The sequence below is a fragment of the Silene latifolia genome, chromosome 10, assembly GCF_048544455.1.
Source record: "Silene latifolia isolate original U9 population chromosome 10, ASM4854445v1, whole genome shotgun sequence".
In the NCBI taxonomy this organism is placed as follows: domain Eukaryota; kingdom Viridiplantae; phylum Streptophyta; class Magnoliopsida; order Caryophyllales; family Caryophyllaceae; genus Silene; species Silene latifolia.
In genome coordinates, this window is record NC_133535.1 from 123,021,693 (window position 1) to 123,043,028 (window position 21,336).

Below are 21,336 nucleotides of genomic sequence, written 5' to 3' on the forward strand. Positions count from 1 at the left end.
TTGGAAAGGGAACAATTTGTAAAACTTCGGTTGGAAATTGGTTTGTTGGGTGATATGTAACACTAATTAAATTATTTTCCTATATGAGTAACTAGAGGAAGGGATGTACTTGTTTTAAGTTTAAATGTTAAAATTTACTACATGCAAATGAACCGAAAAATTGCATTAAAATGTTACATTTGCATTTGAATTATTGCATTGAGCATTTTAGTTACTTTATGTCCCATCAACCTAATCCTACCTTTAGCCGTTCCCTATGTCATCATTCACCCACATTTACACTCAACCTCACCTATTAACCACTACCCTCTTTAATCCAACCATCTCTCATTAAACCCCCCATGTATTAACCCACCTTCCCACTTACCCACACACTTCATTCAAAACTCAAATCACCTTAACTTCCATCACCTCCCAAAACCGTCAAAACCAAAACTCCTCAAATGGCTCCCAAAAAATCATTCAACAGGGAAGTTAAAAATCTTCAAAACTCTTCCAACCTAAAATTCATTGTCAAGCAAAAAAATGGGCACCTAATCCGCTGCCAATGTCGAAAAATCCAACACACCCAAACCGTCCCCTACCAAGCTTTCAACAATTAAGCCCAATGTTGCAAGAAATAAATCCATGGCTTCCAAAGCAAGAGGCCATGGTAGATGAGGTCGAGGTGGACTGAAAAGAAGTCCTCCAATCTCTATGATGTTGGACTCCAATGTTGATGTTGATTTCCAAAGAAGATGAGCTCACACTTAATCAAATGGCAAGTGAAATAATCAAAGAGAAGGTGGTTGTAGAAGATGTTGTTGAAGAGGAGGTTGTTGTTGAAAAAGAAAAAGAAAAAGAGGATGGTGATGATGAAATTGAAAAAGAAAAAGAATCAGAAAAGGAAGTTGCAAAAGAAATTGTATTTGAACTGGAAAAGGAAATCGAGGATGATGGTGTGAATGAGAAAGAAAAACTGAGTGAAAAATATGAGGAAAAAGAAAAGGAAGATGAGAATGTTGCAAAGGAAAAGGAAACTGATGATGATGCTGAAAAAATTTGTACTCCGGTTGAAAATCCGGAAAAGGAGGTCGTGCATGAAGATAAATTCATCCCCAATGATGACTAAAATGGTAAACTCAAGAATGAAGACAAGGTTTTTGATGATAATGTTGACCCTCTCTCCACCGAAACCTCCAAAACCAAATCCAAAGGGAAACTCACTGAACTATTTGGTGATGATGATGATGAAATCATCATCGAAATCCCTACCAAAACCAAAACAAAACTTAAGCCTATTACCAAGAGAAAGAGAAAGAGGGGAACGAATCCCAAAGCGGCCTAGAAGCCGAGATACCCGAGGAAGAAGGAGGTGGTGGAGGAACCGGATGATAAGGATATTATTGAGAAGAAAATCCCTCTTAATACTTGCATGGAGTTGATGGTAACAATTCATGATGATGCCTTCAAAAACGATGTCCTTTCTCATCTCAACACCATTGATCGTACGGATGATACTCTCAAGCTATGTCATAGAATGCTTGCATGTTGCTTCCATAGTGGAGGCGATACAAAAAATCATGGTATGATTCTTCTCCGGCTTTTGCATTCTTCAAAGCTATTGTTTTTGGTCAAGGTTGGTTTGATCTCCTCGACAAATAATGCCCTGTGTATTTGTCTGAGGTGCTTCAGTTCTATGCAACAGTCAAGGTTGATGTTGCATCAGGAACTCTCTCTACATTCATAAACCAAAAGCCCTTTGTCTTGACCATTGACCAACTAGCCTCTTACCTTGAGGTTGAAGTCGTTGGCCTTACCACCTTTCCTAAAATTACTTGGGATGATATTGATGAAGCTATGGCTAGTGAGGTTGTGAGAACCTTTCGACCCGATAATGACAATAGACCAACCAACATATATGCTCATGAACTTCGTGCCCCCAACCGTTTCACCTTTAACCTTGTTCACCGAGCCATCTTACCAAGTAACAATAGTAGGGGAAGATGCTCTCTTCTTGAGATGCTTATCCTCCACCATATCCTCAAGCGCCGCCTAATCAACCTTCCCCAACTGATCCTTCATCGCATAAATGAGATAGCCTCCGACCTTCAAAAGGAAAAATTTGACAAGAAAACCGTGATTCCCTATGGTATGTGGTTGTCCCTTATCTTTATGAAGAGGAAACGAGTCATAAAAGGTAGCTCCGGTATTGAAAAGTTGAGTGATGAAATGACTATGGGGTTTACTTTCTAAAATGACTTTGGCTATTAGCAATGAGAAGTTGGTTCACAAGTTTTCTGGAAAGGGTAAGTCTGGTGCAACAGTTGCTTCAACTATTGAAATGAGTGCAGTACATGTGATAAGCTATCGCACACCTAACAAAAATACCCTAAACTTGGCTAACAAATGAATGTATTAAAGTGAATTTTTGCATGTGTGACCCGACTCCCCTAGACTCTTTTATCATAATTGTTTTTACATCATTTTAATGCTCATGTTAAACTAGGAATATATAATAACGTTAATTGTTTAGGTCTAATAACAACCACCTCTCGGCCTTATTGTCAACCGTAGAACAGGTTCTACTGAGGTCTTGCTATGACTAGATCGGTCTACTAAAACATGCTTAGTCTAATTCAATTTCGTGCATATCGACTTATAAAAGTGAATTAACAAATTTAATCAAAGATAATGATCAATTATCAAAGACTAACAAATAAAACAAGCATGTGATAAAAGCGATTATACGATTACTAAAGCATCCTAATTCAACAATTGCAAAAACTATTTATGCATGGCTTCCCTATTCCCTAGACAAAGTAAACTACTAACTCATCTTGGAATTTAAACTAATAAGATATGATATGAATAACATGATGATAAAAGAATTATAACTAGATGAATAATTGAGAAAAGAGATAATGCTAAATGATAATGACATAGAAATTAGAAACAATACTTAATGAAATAACTAAGAATGATGATAACATATGATTAGGAAAATGACTAAAGATGAAGTATATGAAAATGCTATGAATAAACTATGACAACAATAAAATGTAACAAACTAATGACAATATGAAAATGCTAATAATTATGAAAACAATATAACAACAATAACGATGAATAAATTAACGAAGCAAAACTAGAAATGAAATTACCGTAACAAGGAAATAAAACTTGAACAAGAAAGAACACAAATGAGAAACCTAAAACTTGAGGGAAAGCTTGAATTATAACTTGAAATGCTTAAATAAATTGTTTATAACATAAAGGAAATGCTTAAGGAAATGTAAACTATTGTGAAAACTAAGAGTATTTGTCTGCTTAAGAGTATGAAAAGTGTATGAAAAGATGTTTTCTAATGACGGATTAAACACCCTTTATATAGGAATAAAGGGTGAAACATAAAAGTCCTAGATGCAGGTGACCCCGATCGGGGGACGTGGGTGTCTCGGTCAAATGCCTCCAATTCTTGATTAAATGGTAAATGGTATTCAAAGTTCAGTCTTAAAGCTCCTTAATTCCTCGAGTTAGAGCACAATTTGGAATCCTAAGCTTCAACTTCAACTTGATCATTTGGACTTTATTTTGGGCTTTACTTTCATTTCTTTATCGGATAATTCACGTGGTACCCCTGAACTTTGTCACTTTACACATGGTACCCAATATTTTAATTTTATGTACGTAATACCCTTTATGTTTGATTTTCATGCATAACATACCCTTTTTGTCGTTATAAAAAAATTCAATTGAGCATAACTCCTAGACCGGAATTCAGAATCACCCAATTTTTTTTCTAAAATGATTATCTCGTCATACTCTATGATTTGAGGGGAAAAAATTCAATTAACGTTTTGTCGGGTTTTTTTGGTGCGAAAACCTCAAATCAACCATAATTTCGATCTTAAATTCCCGAATAACCATTTTCGTTTTGTCAAATTATAGATCTCGAAAAGTTAATCAATTTGAAAAAAAGAATTACCAAAATCCGATTTCTGGTCTATGATTTATGCTCAATTGAAAATTTTAAGAACGATAAAAAAGGCACGTCATGTTTAAAAATCAAACCTCAAGAGTATGTTGTGCACAAACTTAAAAAGTTGGGTACCACCTGCAAAACGGCATAGTTCAGGGGTACCACGTGAATTTTCCGTTTCTTTATTTATGCATCAACCCATGTCATTTTCTTCATGCTCCGGATTTCTTTGCTCGAAATTTTCCAAAATGCCCTTCCATGGTCAAGTCTTGTTTCTTTTAGCCTCGTGAACTTGAGTGCTTGCAAATTTGACGGGAAAAAGCTACCAAATGCTTCATTTCCTACAAAATATAATGAATACACCTAGAACACGGAATTAGCTCACAAATACACTTATAAAAGTGCAATAATCAAATAAAAATGAGCTAAAATAGAGGATAAAATCATATATAAATTAGACACATCAACATGCTAAGTTGGACAAGCTTTTGACCATGGTGTCTAAGTTGGTCGTTGACAATAAGGCCCTAAGGAGGAAGTTGCAGAGCTCAAAACCATCAATGAAGATCTCATAGAGCGTATGCAAGCTCTTGGAGGAAGTGTTCCCGATGGGGATGAATGAGGCATCGAATGCCTAACCTCCCTTCCTACCCTTTTGGCTCTTTGTTTTAAATCTTATGCAAACTGTGAACTATTTTTAGCTTTTGTTTCGAACTTTTGCTGCTTATTTAATTATGTACTACTTGAACATGTTTTCGTCCTTCTCTTGATGATGTCAAGAGGGGGAAGTAGTTAATTATGTGTTTATGTGTTGACCAATGACTCTTAGGCTAACGTTCACCGTGGAAATCTCTTAGCTACCATGATTAGTGTTCTACTTAGGAAAAGCATGTTGACCCTTATTCACCTTGATCATAATTATTTGATGTCTTTTATTGGTGCAAAGACCGAATTACCATGGGCTTAGGGGGAACTTAACACATATTTAAAATTGGTCATCATCAAAGGGGGAATTTGTTATAACACACTTGGTTGATAATGTCAAGTTTCATTGTCATTTAATTGTTTGCCTCTTAGTTAAATTGTTTAGCAAATTGAAGCATTCAATGATTGCTCAAAGAAGCCCAACGATGATCAAGATGAAAGAGAAGTGAAGAAAGCCATTTGCCTAGAATAAATGTTGTAAACGAGGTAGTTAAACATATCATCTTTTAAAGCATAAGTGATTGCAAAACCATGCAATAGTTCTTGTGATTGTTGCATCATGGTTTCTGGTACTACCGTAGGGAGAATTTTCGAAAAATTCATAAGTTTTCAAAATCTTTTCAAAAGCAATATTCTAAAAGGTTTGAAATTTGAAAAACAAAGTTTTGAAATAATTTCAGAAATGAAAGAGCTCAAATTGAACAATTCAACTCCTCTATATTTGTGCATTCTACTTTCACATAAATGGAAAGTTGAAGTAGTCAAGTACTAAATCTTTTTGCCATTTGTGGTAAGTTATCACTTGTCGAGTGTGTTGGGGTTTTAAAACTTGAAAAGGGCTAAAGCAATCTGATTTTTGTGTGCTTAAGCAACACCTAATACTTACAATCAATCAAGGCTATTTAATTTATTAAGGAATTAATTTATTCAAGGTACCCACATTAGGTCATTTTTTCCACTATAAATAAGGAGCCTTAGACATCATTTATTGTCAAGGATTTTAAGAGCATTCATTGTAAAACACTTTGCAAATCTTTTCAACATTTAAAGCCTTGTTCTTCAATCATTTGCAAAATCGTTTTTCTATTTTCAAAAGTCTTCGTTTGTTTTTCAAAGCTACAAAATCTCCAAGTATCAGTTCGTTTCACCGTTTCATAAAGAGTAAGTTCAATGATTCTCGTGTTTAGGTCTTAATTGTAATCTCTATGTTATTAAGTGAACCACTGAGGTTCTGACTCTGTAAACCTATGAGATAAAACTTAAGTCTTGAACCGGAGTAGCTTTGAGCAAGAGAAAGTCTTGAAGCGGAGTAGCTTCAAGCAATTGCAACCGGAGTTGGTTGGCGAGTTATTTTCATTGTAATGGTTTAGTTAAGTTTGAGTAAATTTCTAAACAAGCAATAAAATAACGGTTGGACGTAGGCTCCGGAGTATGATAGCTGAACCAATTTTTTAAACATTGTCTTGTTTGTTTATTTACCTTTACGTTCTCTTATCATTGCACTTTTATTTATCAATCTCGCTGCCAGTACTGTGCAACAGTCATCCATACTGTTGCATAGATCTGATGTACCTCTTGTGAACTTACAAGCCATTAAGTTTCTCAAGTTAGTATTCAATAGCTCTTACTTGTGTTAGCCTCTAACCAAGTAAAGGACAAAATTTTTAAAAAGTACACCTAATTCGCCCCCTCCCCCTCTTAGGTGTTTATCGTTCTTAACTCTTCAAACTCAATAATTGTCGGGTCATGGATAAATCAGCTAATTATCAAATTACTCGTATTACTTATCTAGTACTGTAGCAAATTAATAAGGATCTTCTCCGGCTTCTAAAAGAGATGGAGGGGTCCATTTCCTCTCAAAGCTCGAGATTTCATCCAAAAACCATCTAACCATCCCTTTTGATACCAAAAAAATAATGTAATACGAAGTAGTACATTATCTTGTGAGAGGGAATTAAACCCTCCATTAAGGTTTTGTTTAACATGACATTTTAGGTTTCTTTTTTTATTTTTATTTTTACTGAAGTAGGTTTTTGACAAAAATTTAGGGTGTTGCTCTTTCACATACGAACTTTACTCTTTCACATACATATTTTCATAATGTTTCCAAATACTACCCTTCTTTCTACAAAAAAACCCCTTAATTTTATCATTTCTCTTCCTCCTAAAACCTAATTTCATTCAAATTCTTCAATTATAAAACTTAATTCTCATATCAAACAAGTAATTAGTCTAATTTATCAAAACATTACATTAATTTATGGGACTTGATTGTTTTTGTATTATAAAATCGAAAACGAAAATTCCCACAAACTTCTTTCGGCATGTAATTTGGTCAGTGCACTTGATTGTTTTGCTTTATACACAAGTCTTCATCTCGAATGAATCAGTGGCTAGGGAATGACAATGTCCAGTTTAATTATCTCAATCAAATTATCATTATTATCTTTTTTGGTCAGAGCACTTGATTGTTTTGCTTTATAGAGTACTTGATTGTTTTCTCTTTTTTTTAAAAAAAAAATTAGTGAATTATAACATACTACATGGGAGAGCAGGAGTAGAGCGATTCAGGAAAATGGTACGGTCTGGTGACTCTAATGGGTGGGGGCCAGTTGTTGATTAGGGAAAGCGACTGTGGTTGTCGGTGGGTTGTTAGTGGTGGCCAGGTACGAGGATAAAGGCGGTGGCAGTGGGTGGTTGGCTTTATTAATTATTTTGAACGTATGAAAGATGGGATGAGAGAAAGTTGAAAAAGTAAAAGGGGTAAAATGGTACTTTGTGTATGTGAAAGAGTAAAATGCGTATGTGAAAGAGCAATACCGAAAATTTAAGGTAGCTTATTGTTTTGCAAGTATTTGGCAAGTAGTTTGTTTGGCCAAATAATGTATTTGAAATGAAATGCTACCTAAGGCAACATTTGAGATTAGTTACCTAATTCTAAATTATATTCCTTATTTACCCTCAATCTATAAAATATTAAATTCCTATTATATTATTTTACGTCATTTCACCAAATAAGCTATCTTTTCAGTCAGTTTGCCAAACATTTTTTTTATATAATCGATTATCTTATCAACTCCTAATTTTCAGCTACCTTATCAGCTCTATTTTCAGGCTCTAGGTATATTTTCAGATTTTAGGGTACCTTTTCACTTTATCAGCTCGTTTTACCAAACAAAGCTTTAGTTTAGAGTATGGGGAGGATCCAAACTCTATCGAAACCACCCCTTTGATCATCTCCTATCTACTAAAAGAATAGGAAAAACTCCAGATTTTCCCGATTAAATATATTTCCTAAAATTGAGGTTAGTATTTTTAGCATATACTATATGCATAACGAGTTATAAATGGGAAAAATCTTTTACATTCAAGTATTTATCATCCAATATTACACATTATGATAAAAATTACAAAAAAATTCTTTGACTTTTCATGATAAGAAGTTGCAGCTATATTGTTGGTAAAAAATTATAAAATAACATCGCTAAATTCTCAAAAAAAAAAAAAAAAAAAAAAAAACCTTCATTAAAAACTCATTTCGTGATTTCTTACTATTTTAATTTTTCTTAAATCAAAATACAATGATAAGAAGCATGAAAAATGAATGAACTGTTGATTTGAAATGCATAAATAATCCCCTTTTTATAAAAGATTAACATAGCTTCAAATTTTTCCACTTAGTTTTACCGTCCAAGTGATACTCTAATATAAAATGTCTTCTAATGAATTGATCTCACCATCTATAATTAGTCTTATACAATTTTTACCTCCTAATTAATTATATACCAAAAATATTAGATCACAATTGTGGTCACAATTTTTTCATAAATTATTGTTTAGCTTTTACATGAACAAAGCTAATTCTCTACCCTTTCAAAATGGAATAAATATCATTATTGTTAAATTCTCTTAACATTTATATTTAAAAATATTGAGCTTTTGCGCGGGATTAACACTAGTTTAAATTACTCATTATTAAACTTCATTATTAAACTAAATAATTGTCGGATAATGGGTCAACCCAAATTATTAGCTGTGGGGTGCTAATGTACTATGCAAATGGGAGCCTATTAGCTATGAGGTACTAATGTACTATGGCAAATGGGATCCTATCAGTTTACTCGGGTCGAAATATGCGCCTTTGTTTACCATAATTTTGGGCTTTGGAGTTTCCAGGGCTAGTTTATTTAGCAACAGAAGACGGCATAAACATCTGTGAGGGACGGTTAACAGTAAGTCAGTAACATGGGGTTGCGCTTCTTGTGACCAGGCATCATGAGTTTATGACTCATGATCAACTCATGACACAATGTTACGGATTTTTTTTTTGGCAGCCGTAAAGAAAGGTGAATGTTACGGATTAAGATGGGGTTTTGTAGCACATTTTGGTCCTCGTTCAAATCCTCATCTTCCCATCGGACCATTGGCCTTGCATTCACGCCTCATTGGCAGTAAAATTGTCTTTCGGCTATCTTTTACAACAAAGAAATCTTAACAATAAACTCAATAGATTCATACCGATACCACATTTAATTAAATCTAGGACTACAATGTTTGCAATTACAATTCATAATCTTCCATCCTATTTTAAAATGGAATTTACATAAGCCGCTAACATACATGTCCTCCCAATTACTCCTGACCTGGTAGTACAAAACTTATGGAGGCATAAATTTTCCAATTAATCACCCAATTAACCATCATAAAAAAAAAATCCTCACTAATTACTTACAATTCCAGCTTAGGAGGAAAAATCACCGCTCTAGTACCAACGGAACTCGAGTCTGTTCACACAAATGACAGGAGAAGATGCATAAGCAGGCTAGCAGGAACCCATGCCACGAATCCCGTGTGCTTCTGAAAGGAGATGGCCATTGAAGTAATGGCGGAGTCATTGCTTGCAATCGAGGTGTTCTTACTCCTGCATGAATATTGCATGTGTCGGAAAATGTCAATAAGTTGAATTACAGTCACGTCCCATCACAACTTCATTTATACACTAAACAGATGATGTTGGAAGAATGCTTACCCAGCAGTCATATAAATGCACTTGTCATAGCCTGCAAGTAAATTAGTAAATTCCTTAGAGAACAATTCTAGATCGTAATGACAAATCAATTACGGAGTATTTGATAATGAAAACCAAGAGAGGAAACTCATTTGACTTTGGCGACGTATTAGTAATCATGGGAATTGACATGGAGCATTCAAGCCAATAACACAAACCTAAATTGAACTAATACCATTCCTCCATTTATATGACTCCACCAAACAAGCCGTCGAGGCAAACAATGGATGGTGCACTACCAACCATTTTTATGACCACCACAAAACAAGCCGTCAAGCTGTAGAGAGATATATTTCACTGTTTGCAGGTAACAAGAGTCATATAACTACATAACATAAGTGAAATGAATAAACTTACTTGGATCATTAGTGACTTTAAGACCGGCCCCTCCAAAACTACAAGCAACATCAGTGGCTCCATTTTGCTGGTAGTAACTGTTGAATGCATAAGAGGCGTGAGAAACCAGCGTATTTGGCTCATAACAAGGTTGGCTAGGCTGTATTGCGGTACAATCTACATTCCCAGACCCACAGGCCCAATTCAAAGCATTCTTCATATCTGCTTCAGTAGCATTTGAAGAAGCAATGCACCAAGTTGGTCCTTGATAGTGTCAAATTGTGACGAGTGAATAGGTTAATGTTATCACAATAAACATGCTTGATACCGGGTTTTAGTTGGACTTGTTGTAATATACCGGTTTCCACTTTTGATTGTAATTTTAGAGTCTTAGCTTTTAACTTACCAAGGCAAATAAGGAGAGTAAAAATAAAGCCAAGGGAATAAGTGCAAAATCAAGAGAAGCAAGCAAAAGGAAGAATTGAAGCCTTGACATGCACAAACAAGAGCCAAAATGAAGAATTGAAAACTCGGTTTTACAAGGGTCAACTTCAAACGAGTATATCTCGAGTTCTAGACTTCGTATCGATTCAAGGCCAAGTTGAGGTGAAAGCTTGTGATCTTAGCTTTTCAACGGTATATCACACGCCTTATTTGTCCAAGAAACGAGGGAGATATGGCTCTCGCAAAAACGCGCTGCAAGGCTGAAACGCGCAGGCTGCGCCCCAACGCGCAGGCTGCGCTTTGTCTCGGGATTCACTAATTTGAAGACCCAATTTTGCCTTAACCTAATGCCAAGAGCCAAGGGTATAAATACCCACATTATGAGATCTTAGAGGGGGACTCCTACTCTCATCAAAAGATGCTTGTTTTTAATCTTAAACTTGTAATAATTAAGACAAGAACTCTCTCTAATTTTATGTTAATCTTTCTTCAATTTGTGGGTTGTAACAAGATTATGAAAGGCTAAATCTTTCCTTGCTTGGTGTAATTCATCCAAAGTCTCCAACTTTGGTATTGTAAGACTCTTTTAATCTCTTCTTATTTATCTATTGATCTTTCCTTATGCCTAATTCTTATGTTTGAGTAGATGAATGTTAAAATTGATCACTCTTGCATCTTGTTTACCCAACTATTGCAAATTCTAGAGAAATGGTTTAATCTATCTAGGATTATTTGGAGCAAGCTTATTGTATGTTGATTTGGTTTAAAGGATTCATGCAATAAGTAGGAAATTTCATGTCTTTTCTCATTTGTATGGTTTAATCTTGTGAGAATTGATCCTAGCTTCTTATCTTGGCACAACTCTTAATGCTCATGTTTGATTTGCACTCATGGTTTAATGAATTGTTGATTAAACTTGAAGGACATACATGGATGATTTCATTTGTGTATGTTAACATCTTGATTTGAAAGTATTGGGTGGATAATAAGAGGAGAACTATAAAAGGGTCAAACTTTACTATTGTTGGTTAGTAAGGAAGGATTGCACCAAGTCCTCTTAAATATTGAATCATCTTGCCCACCAAATGTTTGTTATATTGCTTGTTAGAAAAAGATTGCAACTTTACTTTGTATTCATGTTACCAATCAACTCAAAACCCCCCTTTTGTCTATGTTCATCTATTGTTTGTCATTGTTAATAACCATTGTTTGTTTATAAACTTGTCATTAGAGTCTAAATTAGTAGTAGAGTCTAAACTAAGTATTCAATAGTTTACAATTCAAGTCTTTAGTTTAATAGTCCTTCTCTTGGGTTCGACCCTTACTTCCCTTTACTACTATTCTTAGTGCATAGTGTAGAGTCGAGTTTGGCTTATAAATTGTTAATTTGGTAGGTTAATTCTAGCATTTAACGACCTAGTCTTTTCCTCTACCAGTCCTGTAGTATTTGTTGCATTACCCCCAGCAGCCATCTCAGTGACACCTTTCCCAGTAAAATCCAAATTATACACGCTTGTTCCAACAGGGTAGAACAGACCCCAATTCCTTTCCGACTCCATCCCAGGCTTTCTGTTTTCATTGAACAACGAGAAAATATAGATATCGAGCTCTTCATCCGGTTTAGCAGGTGTTCCCGTGTTGTTAATGACGTTTGGGCATTATCAGGGGTGGCAGCCGTCTCTTTTGGTGAGCCTTTGGATGGCCATCCCGTCTCGGTCACCATAACTTTGATGGTTCGGAAATTTAAAGCCATTAGGGCATAGTAGAGAGCATCGATCTGAGCATCAAACATATTTGTGTACAGCAAGCCTGTGTTGGGATCAATGACCTCGGATGATGATTGGAATAGTGCGTAGTCAAGGGAAACATTGGTGGGGGAGTCCCTATAAGCATAGTAAGGGTAAATATCAACCATGAAGGGTGATTGGTTATCGGCAAGAAACTCCAACATGGGTTTCAAAAAGTGTGCGTAATGACTACTAAAAGCCCCCGCTGAAGGCGGGAACGAACGTGACAAGATCCCCAGAGAGTGGGTGCTTGAAACCTTTATCTTCCTATGGAGACCAGCTTTCTTCAATGCCGCGAACACATTTTGCATTGCTGGCACAACAAGGGCTGAGACGTTAGTTGGGACTTCTGTCACCTCAGCACCAACTGTTATATATGTGATCTTTGTGGTTGGGTAGTATGGAAGGATGTTGTTCTTAAGCCACGTGTCAGCATTTGACTGGAACTGAGAGAAAACAAGCAAGTCGGAGTTTGGAACCCCGATCATGAGTTCCACTCCACTATTGGCAAACGCCTTGAGAACTTGAATGTTGGCGTCGTAAATCCGGACATATTTGATGTTGTGTTGTTTTACCAGCTCTGCTGCCTTATCAGGAGTCGGGAGATCATCTCCATTTCGTCCATAGCAAATTCCAATAGTGCTCTGCTCCCTAAACATAGGTCTGTCGGAAAGAGAACAATAATCAGTTAACGTGAAAATAGTAGATATGCATCCATATTCACAAGTCTTGGAAGCCATTTTAGCCCCATCCTCATTCCAAGAATGTTAGCCCCTTTCTCATACCAAAAAACGACAAAAGCAGACTGACGCACTAGTTTCCTTTGAAGATATTTAGTCGAGAAAACCACAGTAACAGTGCTACATTCACATAGGGCATAGAACACCCATCAAAACCATTACGTAATCGAGTAAGGAATGTGCTTAACATAATTTTATATACAGAATTGTCAGTTGTCTATGGACACGAACAGAATAATCGATTCATTTATCAAAGGGTCCAAAAACTACGAAAGAAATAATAAAAAGAGCTCATTGTGGCAGTCTTTGCGCTCTCTTTTACAATGCCTCATATGTAATCTTAACAAAACAAGATTATAAGTATGGTGCCAAGTTTGTCTTTCTGTCGCTGTTTCTTTTTAACGTATATGGATATATATAGAAACAAACCAAATGCGAACTATCTTCCTCTGTCAAGTCGGAAAGTGTAGTGTGGCTACAAGTACCAGGGGTCAAAATCCAAACATGAATGCAACAAACGAAGAAAGATCACAGCAAAAGAAATGTTGTCCGACAAATTATCATAGCACATGACGTGGATTCATTACGGAACGTGATCCTCTAAGATATGCTAACCGGACCATTTCTGCTCTCGTATAGCTAGAGTTGAACATGCAATCAAGTATAGCTTAACAAAATGCTGTTTTTCACTTTGGCATTCAATTTTAAAACTCCATTTAAGAAGAGCACTGAAAGCTGATAGACAAATTTTAACTACACATATTACTTTGACACTCCTGCGAGAAATGTTAAGAACAATACTCAGAAGTGTAAAAATGCGCTTTTAGCTCAATGCTACTCATATCATAAACTTCCATATGGTCCATTTTTTTTAATCTCTCCTTTGTTATTATTACACATTGATACCACTTAAAGGCAATGTCCCTTATTTCCACATGGTCCAGTTGATAAATTTTGGAATTACTGATTTTTACTTGTGCTATATTGACAAATTGACAAATTGGACCGGCCTAATGTATTAACACACTAAAATCTCATATAAAATGCCAGCAAATGTGTGGGTTAAATTGACAATTTTAAAACTATAGTAAATTTTGTCAATCAAGTATTAACACACTAAAATATCACATAAATGCATCCACCAACCAAAATAAATGCTGATACTAGCAACAATGAAGTTCAATAAGACATAGTACTGGTTTTCAACCTAAGCACCATGTTGAAAGTGACGCGATTTTTATGCACTCATACCTGATAACAACTATTCAAGAGAGAAGCAAGGAAAGTGGAAAATGTACTCTCACGAGACGGAGTGTTGCTACTACTTGACAGTTAAAATTACTTACTGGTGTGACAATATACCGAGTACATTGTAAAATTTTCTCCTTTTGATTTTTTTTTTTTTTTCGAATTTTGGCCCATGTAACTTAAGTTACTCTGCCACCAACAATTCAATTTTCTTTCAAATCAATTTTTTGTGTATGCACTAGAGATTTGGAGACAATGTGCATTTTAATAATTTACGAAGGTTCAGGCCGTCCAGCCCGCCAATCCCCTTGTCTATGGACATGAAATACATGTTCGGCCTAGAGTCTCAGTCTCAGTGTCTCATCCCCATTCTCGTCGCACAAAACATGCCTAAAATGAAAACCTAAAATATCGATTAGGACGGACCAAAACAGAATACCTACATAAGTACATTATTGGTGTGACACAAGAGGAAGCAACATTTTACCCCCAAACCAAAAACTCAGCCCCACCATTGTTCTACACCCTTTGTCTTAATCATTTGTTTACCTTTGATTAAAATACCCTCACAAAAATAATATAAAAGGTAAACAAATGATAGGAACGAGGAAGTACAAGCTAAGTTTGCATTGATTTCCCTAATTTAATAAGGAGTACAAGAACATTACTCGTATGTGATTGTAATGATGAAGCATGGAATAAAATGTTAAAATAAAAATCAACTGTCGGTTCAACAGCACACCCATAAACTAAACAATAAGTCTTGCTTGAAGATGGGTAACATTTCGTCACAAGGGAGTAAAATGTGACCCATTTAAGATGAAAATGTGACCATTTTAAAACAAAAGTAAAGCTCACCAAACAACAGCAACAAGAACCCAGAAAACACACATGCAATACACACAAAACAGTAACAAAATCCTAATTAGCTCAACTAATTAAGAAACAAAAACATACCCATAACATTAAAATAAACCCAGTATGTAAAAACAGGTTAAAAGAGAAGATTTACCCAAAAGAGGTAGGAAACAGAAAGCAGAAAAGATGAGGTTAAATCTCCAAGCCATGATCTTTTTATTATCCAGAAAATGCAAGATATAGACTGTTGTCAAGGGTTTAAACAGTCGAAACTTAACTTAAATTTGTGAGTTTTTTTTATTAAAATGTGAGGAATTTGAACTGAAATTTGTTGGAAATATAGTATCACTATAGGGGCGAAGATATAATTAGAGAATATTTATTGTTGTGTCGTGGTATGGAGGCCACTGAATGAGAAACGAAATCGCCCCGACTACGGTACAAATCGATATAGGCGTCGTCCCCCAAGGTCACACAACACTCCTAAAAGTTGTGTACTCAACCATTAGGAGTTGGAACTCATATGGTATGCTCAAAATTATCATAGAGAAGTAGTAGAGATATATGAAGATGTGTATTTCTCAAATGACTACACTTCTCTATTTATAGTGGTTGATTAACACCATAAACCACAAAATTAGTGGCCTAACCACCACCATGAACATGGGCCAAAAAACATGGAGTTAGTGGCTATAATCATGCAAGTAGTGGAGAAAGTGTAGAGATTCTCTTACGAGGAAAATGGAAGGCTTCTCTATGATGTAATGTATTTAGACAACATTACTAGCCTTTGCATTACTTCCAACAATCCCCCACTAATGCAAATGATAGACAAAATTCTGAGCATATTAATAAGGATTGATACTTAAGCATTAATATCTTTCGATTTGAATTAACACATAGTGAAATGGAACAATTCTTTCATCACCTAGAGAGTGAACGAATCTTGAACTCCTAGACTCCGGGGTAAATTCCAAACACATATCTCACCTTAAGTTCCAGACGAGTTCCGCGATACAATTCAACAAATTTATGGCCAAATGAACCTTGGGATTCTCACGAGTGCTCTAGAGAGATAGCCTAGTCTCTCATAGAAGGAGGCCAATCCTTCACACTCACGTAGGTGATTCCAACAAATCTATCTCCATATAAATCACTCAAGCATGAGCTATAGAATCATTAAGAGCTCTAAGGCTCAACCTCTCAACATAGCGGTGTATCCATCAGGTCCTTCTCAATAAGACCACCCAAATAAAGGGATATAGATTCATTAAAAGCTCTAAGGCTCAACCTTTCAACATTGCGGCGAATTCATCAAGTCCTTCTCAATAAGACCACCCAAATAAAGGGATATAGATTCATTAAGAGAAATATCTCAGCCTCCATCATTACGGTGATCTCATCAAGTCCGTCTCACAAGGACCACCCAATTTTGGGCTATAAGACCATTAAGAGCTATATGCTCAACCTTCCAAAATATGTACATGTCATAGGAATGGGATGTGTACACAAGTATGAGTTATCTATGGCTTCGTTAGACCACCCTTGCATAGCAAGTTCCGGTGTCCACCACAAATTCCTCAACTAATAGGCTTTTGCCCTATTCCCCTCGACAATTCTAGGACTTCTTTCTTTCTTAGTCCATTCGCTTAAATATGCTCCACTCAAATTTCACAAAGATAATAATTTGTGAGCATATTATTCTAAATCAACTTTCTCAAATCTCAAATCTGCATAAAATGTGTAAATCTGCAAGTCATTATACACATTATTTTAGCATTATTAAGTTGATATTAGCATTATGCTAAAGATAAACATTTGGCAAAACTTCATGCCCCCACAATTAAGTAGTAGCTAATAATAGCTTCACAATCACCCTGCATCTTACCCAGCAAGATTAAGAGCAATATAATATGCTTACACAATAGACAAGGTTATAATAGTGTTCTCAATAGACTTAAAACAAGATCCCCATTAAAGGTGGAAATGTATAGTACTCACCATAGATCTCACCTTGTCGATCGTCATTACCATTTGGTCGATCCAATATCTTTCTAGATATCCAACATAATGCAATTCTTAATATTGCACCTTAGGCACTTCACCAAATGTGAATGATAACTTTAGTGATGAATACACAAACAAAATGTACTTAGCTGCATAAGCTACATTGAATCAACTATAATTATACATATTAGACTTCTCACAATAGTCAAAACATGCTCTCTTATAACTCATTAGCATCATTGTTCTAATTAAATATAGAGCTCGTACTCTCATGTCGTTTAAAAGAACAAATAATCTTCTTTATTATTTTCTTTTTCTAATAAATTGACATAGAATAAAGCATACACGTAGTGTTTGTGATTTTGCACCCAAAATCATATTGTTTACTAAAAGCTTTATATACATCATCATTCTTATATTAGAAAACAACGAATCTCGATGATTGTTTCACTTATATTTACTCTTTGCAAATCCACAATATTTTACAAAAAGAATTTGACTTCTTACCAACATAAAATCAATCATCATAATCTCGTATAGTGCGGTGTAAGCAAAATGTAACATAAATAATTGAACCTTACGCAGCCATTATTTATTGATTATAACCATTATCCAACAAACTAATACTTCTAATTTTGGTTCAAATAGCCACGTATAAAACATACGATTATCATTTTCTGTTCACCCCCACAATCAAAGATATACATGCTCTTCACAAATTATAAGATATCAACTCTAAACATGATGAATAAATTTATCAAATAAGTTGAACGTCTTCCCCCACATGTTGTCACGCCACAAATTAGTGACAAACATAATTGTTCAAACAAAATATACACATTATTTATTCATTCATCGTCTCAACTTTTAGATATCATATAATCATTGACAAATTATGTTCTTCATATCTGCTTTTATGAAGCTTTGACAAATAATCATTTCAAATTTTTGTCACACATATCCAAGATACTATATAAATTTAAAACAAAATATTTAGCCCCCACATTTGGTTCATAACTCACATATCAATTTTAGTTCATCTCATAATCAAAACTAAAATAAAAAAAACAATCCAAATGTGTGAAATATTTTGCTTGATAAACATATTATACACATAACAATATCTTGGTCACTCAATCATTCTAGCTACTTTGTCATTCAAAATCTTGGAACAATTTCATTCACATAATCTCGAAATCAATTATTAAAAATAATTTTACCAAGATTATAGACATGTCTTACCAAATAAAGTAGTAGCTTAAACATATGAATGATTAAGGCATATATAATTTGACCAAACCTTCATATTTTACATCAAAAATATTTGTAAAGCAAATTCACGGGAACATACCTTAATCACAAGAATGAATTGAGCAATAAAATTATAGATAATACCATTCTTTTATGAATCTCCATAAACTTTCCAGCACACTACCGTGACATTGCTGCCTATTTTAAGGAAGCTAAATGACAGAATCTGCTCCCGGCTTCAACTACAAAATTGTAGCCCTTCTTCTTAGCTTTCCAACGCCATATTACACGCCTCAAACAAAGGTCTATAGACCGAGTTATGGCCAAAATACCGACGTGCTGTCTCACTCCATACGGGCTGAATCTTCTAGACGAACATAAATATTTTCTCCAATCAAATGATTCTCAATGACGAGAATACAACAACAATAATAGTGACAAGATTTCGTTTCTCAATTGTTGGAAATATAGTATCACTATAGGGGCGAAGATATAATTAGAGAATATTTATTGTTGTGTCGTGGTATGGAGGCCACTGAATGAGAAACGAAATCGCCCCGACTACGGTACAAATCGATATAGGCGTCGTCCCCCAAGGTCACACAACACTCCTAAAAGTTGTGTACTCAACCATTAGGAGTTGGAACTCATATGGTATGCTCAAAATTATCATAGAGAAGTAGTAGAGATATATGAAGATGTGTATTTCTCAAATGACTACACTTCTCTATTTATAGTGGTTGATTAACACCATAAACCACAAAATTAGTGGCCTAACCACCACCATGAACATGGGCCAAAAAACATGGAGTTAGTGGCTATAATCATGCAAGTAGTGGAGAAAGTGTAGAGATTCTCTTACGAGGAAAATGGAAGGCTTCTCTATGATGTAATGTATTTAGACAACATTACTAGCCTTTGCATTACTTCCAACAAAATTTAACAGTAGTAACTTTAATGTTGGAGGCTTAGTGTATTCTCTCTAGAAATGTCTCGAGGGGATAAATAAAGGAGAGAGAAAGACAGGGTGAGAGCGACTGAGTGAGTGAGACAGGGCAAGGAGTAGATTCTGGTGAAAAAGTAAAATTTATAAAAAAAAATTATCGAATATTTATTTGTTCAAGCATGTATGTCTCTACTCAAGTAGGAATTTAGACCCGTTAAAATTTAGGGATAAGTATCGGTCCAAAATTGGGTCGGATCGGATCAAATCAGACTAAGATCAAAGACCGAAAATAATATTTTGATGGGCTGAAGACCAGGCCTAAAAGGTTTGGTCATGGACCGGACCAAAACTTTATTTTTCTGTCTGGTTTGATCTTCGACCGGAATGGATCAAATTTAGTACTCCCTCCAATTTCATTTATTCCTCCCCTTACTTTTTGGCATAAGAAATAAGAGAATCAATTTGGACCACACAATACACATGATCCACATCAAATTGATTTTGGACCACACAAAATTGTCCAAAAAATGAAAGAGAGAACAATAAGGAAAATGAATGGAAAGGGGAAGAGGAACAATAAATGAAATTGGAGGGAGTATATGATAAATAAAATTTAATTTTACTAAAGCAAATGGGGTGCAATGAATCTAGCAGGTGTTGATATGTGACCTTGTTTGCGGGATTGGATGGGCGTCGATGAGTTTACCACATGTTTAGCTTCCACTGTCATCTAGTAGACATTACATAGCCAGTGGTTTTAGTTGTGCTTTACTTTCAGTTGAGAATTTTGGATCATGTAATTTCGGTTTAAACTTTATTTATTTACATTATTATTTCATTATGCTATCTTTGATGCATACTACCTCGGGTAACCGAGATGGTAACACTCTCGTTTGCTAAGGTAGGCCTTGGTGAGACACTTTGATAGATAAGGGTATTACAGTACCAAACACATCGAACTTGACTATTATTTGAAAAGGGATAAGGTCCTTGAGGGTCTCCTTCAACTGAAATATTTACTTACTCATTCCCAATTGATTGATGTCTTTACTAAGGTTCTGCCTTCTAACAGCCATAGGAAGTTTCTTGGCAATCTGAGGATACTACCTCAACAACATCATTTATCATTTCCCTCACAATTTATCCCACAATTATGTCCCTTTTTCTAAATTTAGTAAGAAAAGTTGTAAACCTTCAATATTGCCGATAGATAATTTAGATACTACCATTTTCATCCTAATGATATTGTCTCCACTCCCTTTAATTCAAGGGCTAAGATTGATATTTCATTATTTTTTTCTTATATCATCTCAAAATGGAAATAGGACAATAAAAATGGGATTGAGGAAGTAATCAATTTTGTTAGGAAAGGGAACTGATAATGTGTGGACACAGCCACCCACGCCGCGCGACATCCTGCGCATTGGAATCGAGGCGACGGCACTTATTCCACGGAATCCTGGCGAAAGGCCAAAGCACGTCATGGGTCGTTACCGATTTGAAAGGCATTGAAACGGGTGAAAGATTTGACAAGCCTGCATTTGTGGAGCCGCCACCAATTTTTATGGAAAATTGGAACCGTTCGAATACTTCATGTCATGTCAAGACACAAAGTAGTGACATGAACACTAAGAAGTTCGTTACCCTTAGCATCTTATGTCTAGAATGACTCTCGCGACGCCAATGAACACGGGTGTTCACGGAGCTCTTGAGTAAGGAGTGAGGTACGTATTAGGAAGCTATTTATTTGAACACCTAATCTCGCAGGCCTCGATAGTGGCCTACTAATGATCAGGGAAGTTATTTATACTCGATATGCTGTCAATTGATGCATGCAATGCAGCAAACATAGATTAATCCTAGCATGTGAATTTGGACTATATTGGTGGACAAATAATTTAGCATTCAATTGGATCAAAGTAAGAATTTAGGTGGATTACATGTGAATACCAAGTAAGTAAATCATGCAAGAATGATATGAAATA

At 35.4% G+C, this 21,336-nt stretch overlaps 1 protein-coding gene across 1 annotated transcript; it reads right to left on the reverse strand.

Moving 5' to 3' along the window:
* Positions 1–9,164: 9,164 nt before the first annotated feature.
* Positions 9,165–15,471, reverse strand: LOC141605885 (glucan endo-1,3-beta-glucosidase 13). The gene is given in 6 exon segments (XM_074424803.1): positions 9,165–9,587; positions 9,696–9,726; positions 10,092–10,336; positions 11,955–12,165; positions 12,168–12,964; positions 15,302–15,471. Coding segments are annotated over 5 exon segments (1,413 nt in total). The 5' UTR covers positions 12,961–12,964; positions 15,302–15,471; the 3' UTR covers positions 9,165–9,454.
* Between the last annotated feature and the right edge of the window lie 5,865 nt (positions 15,472–21,336).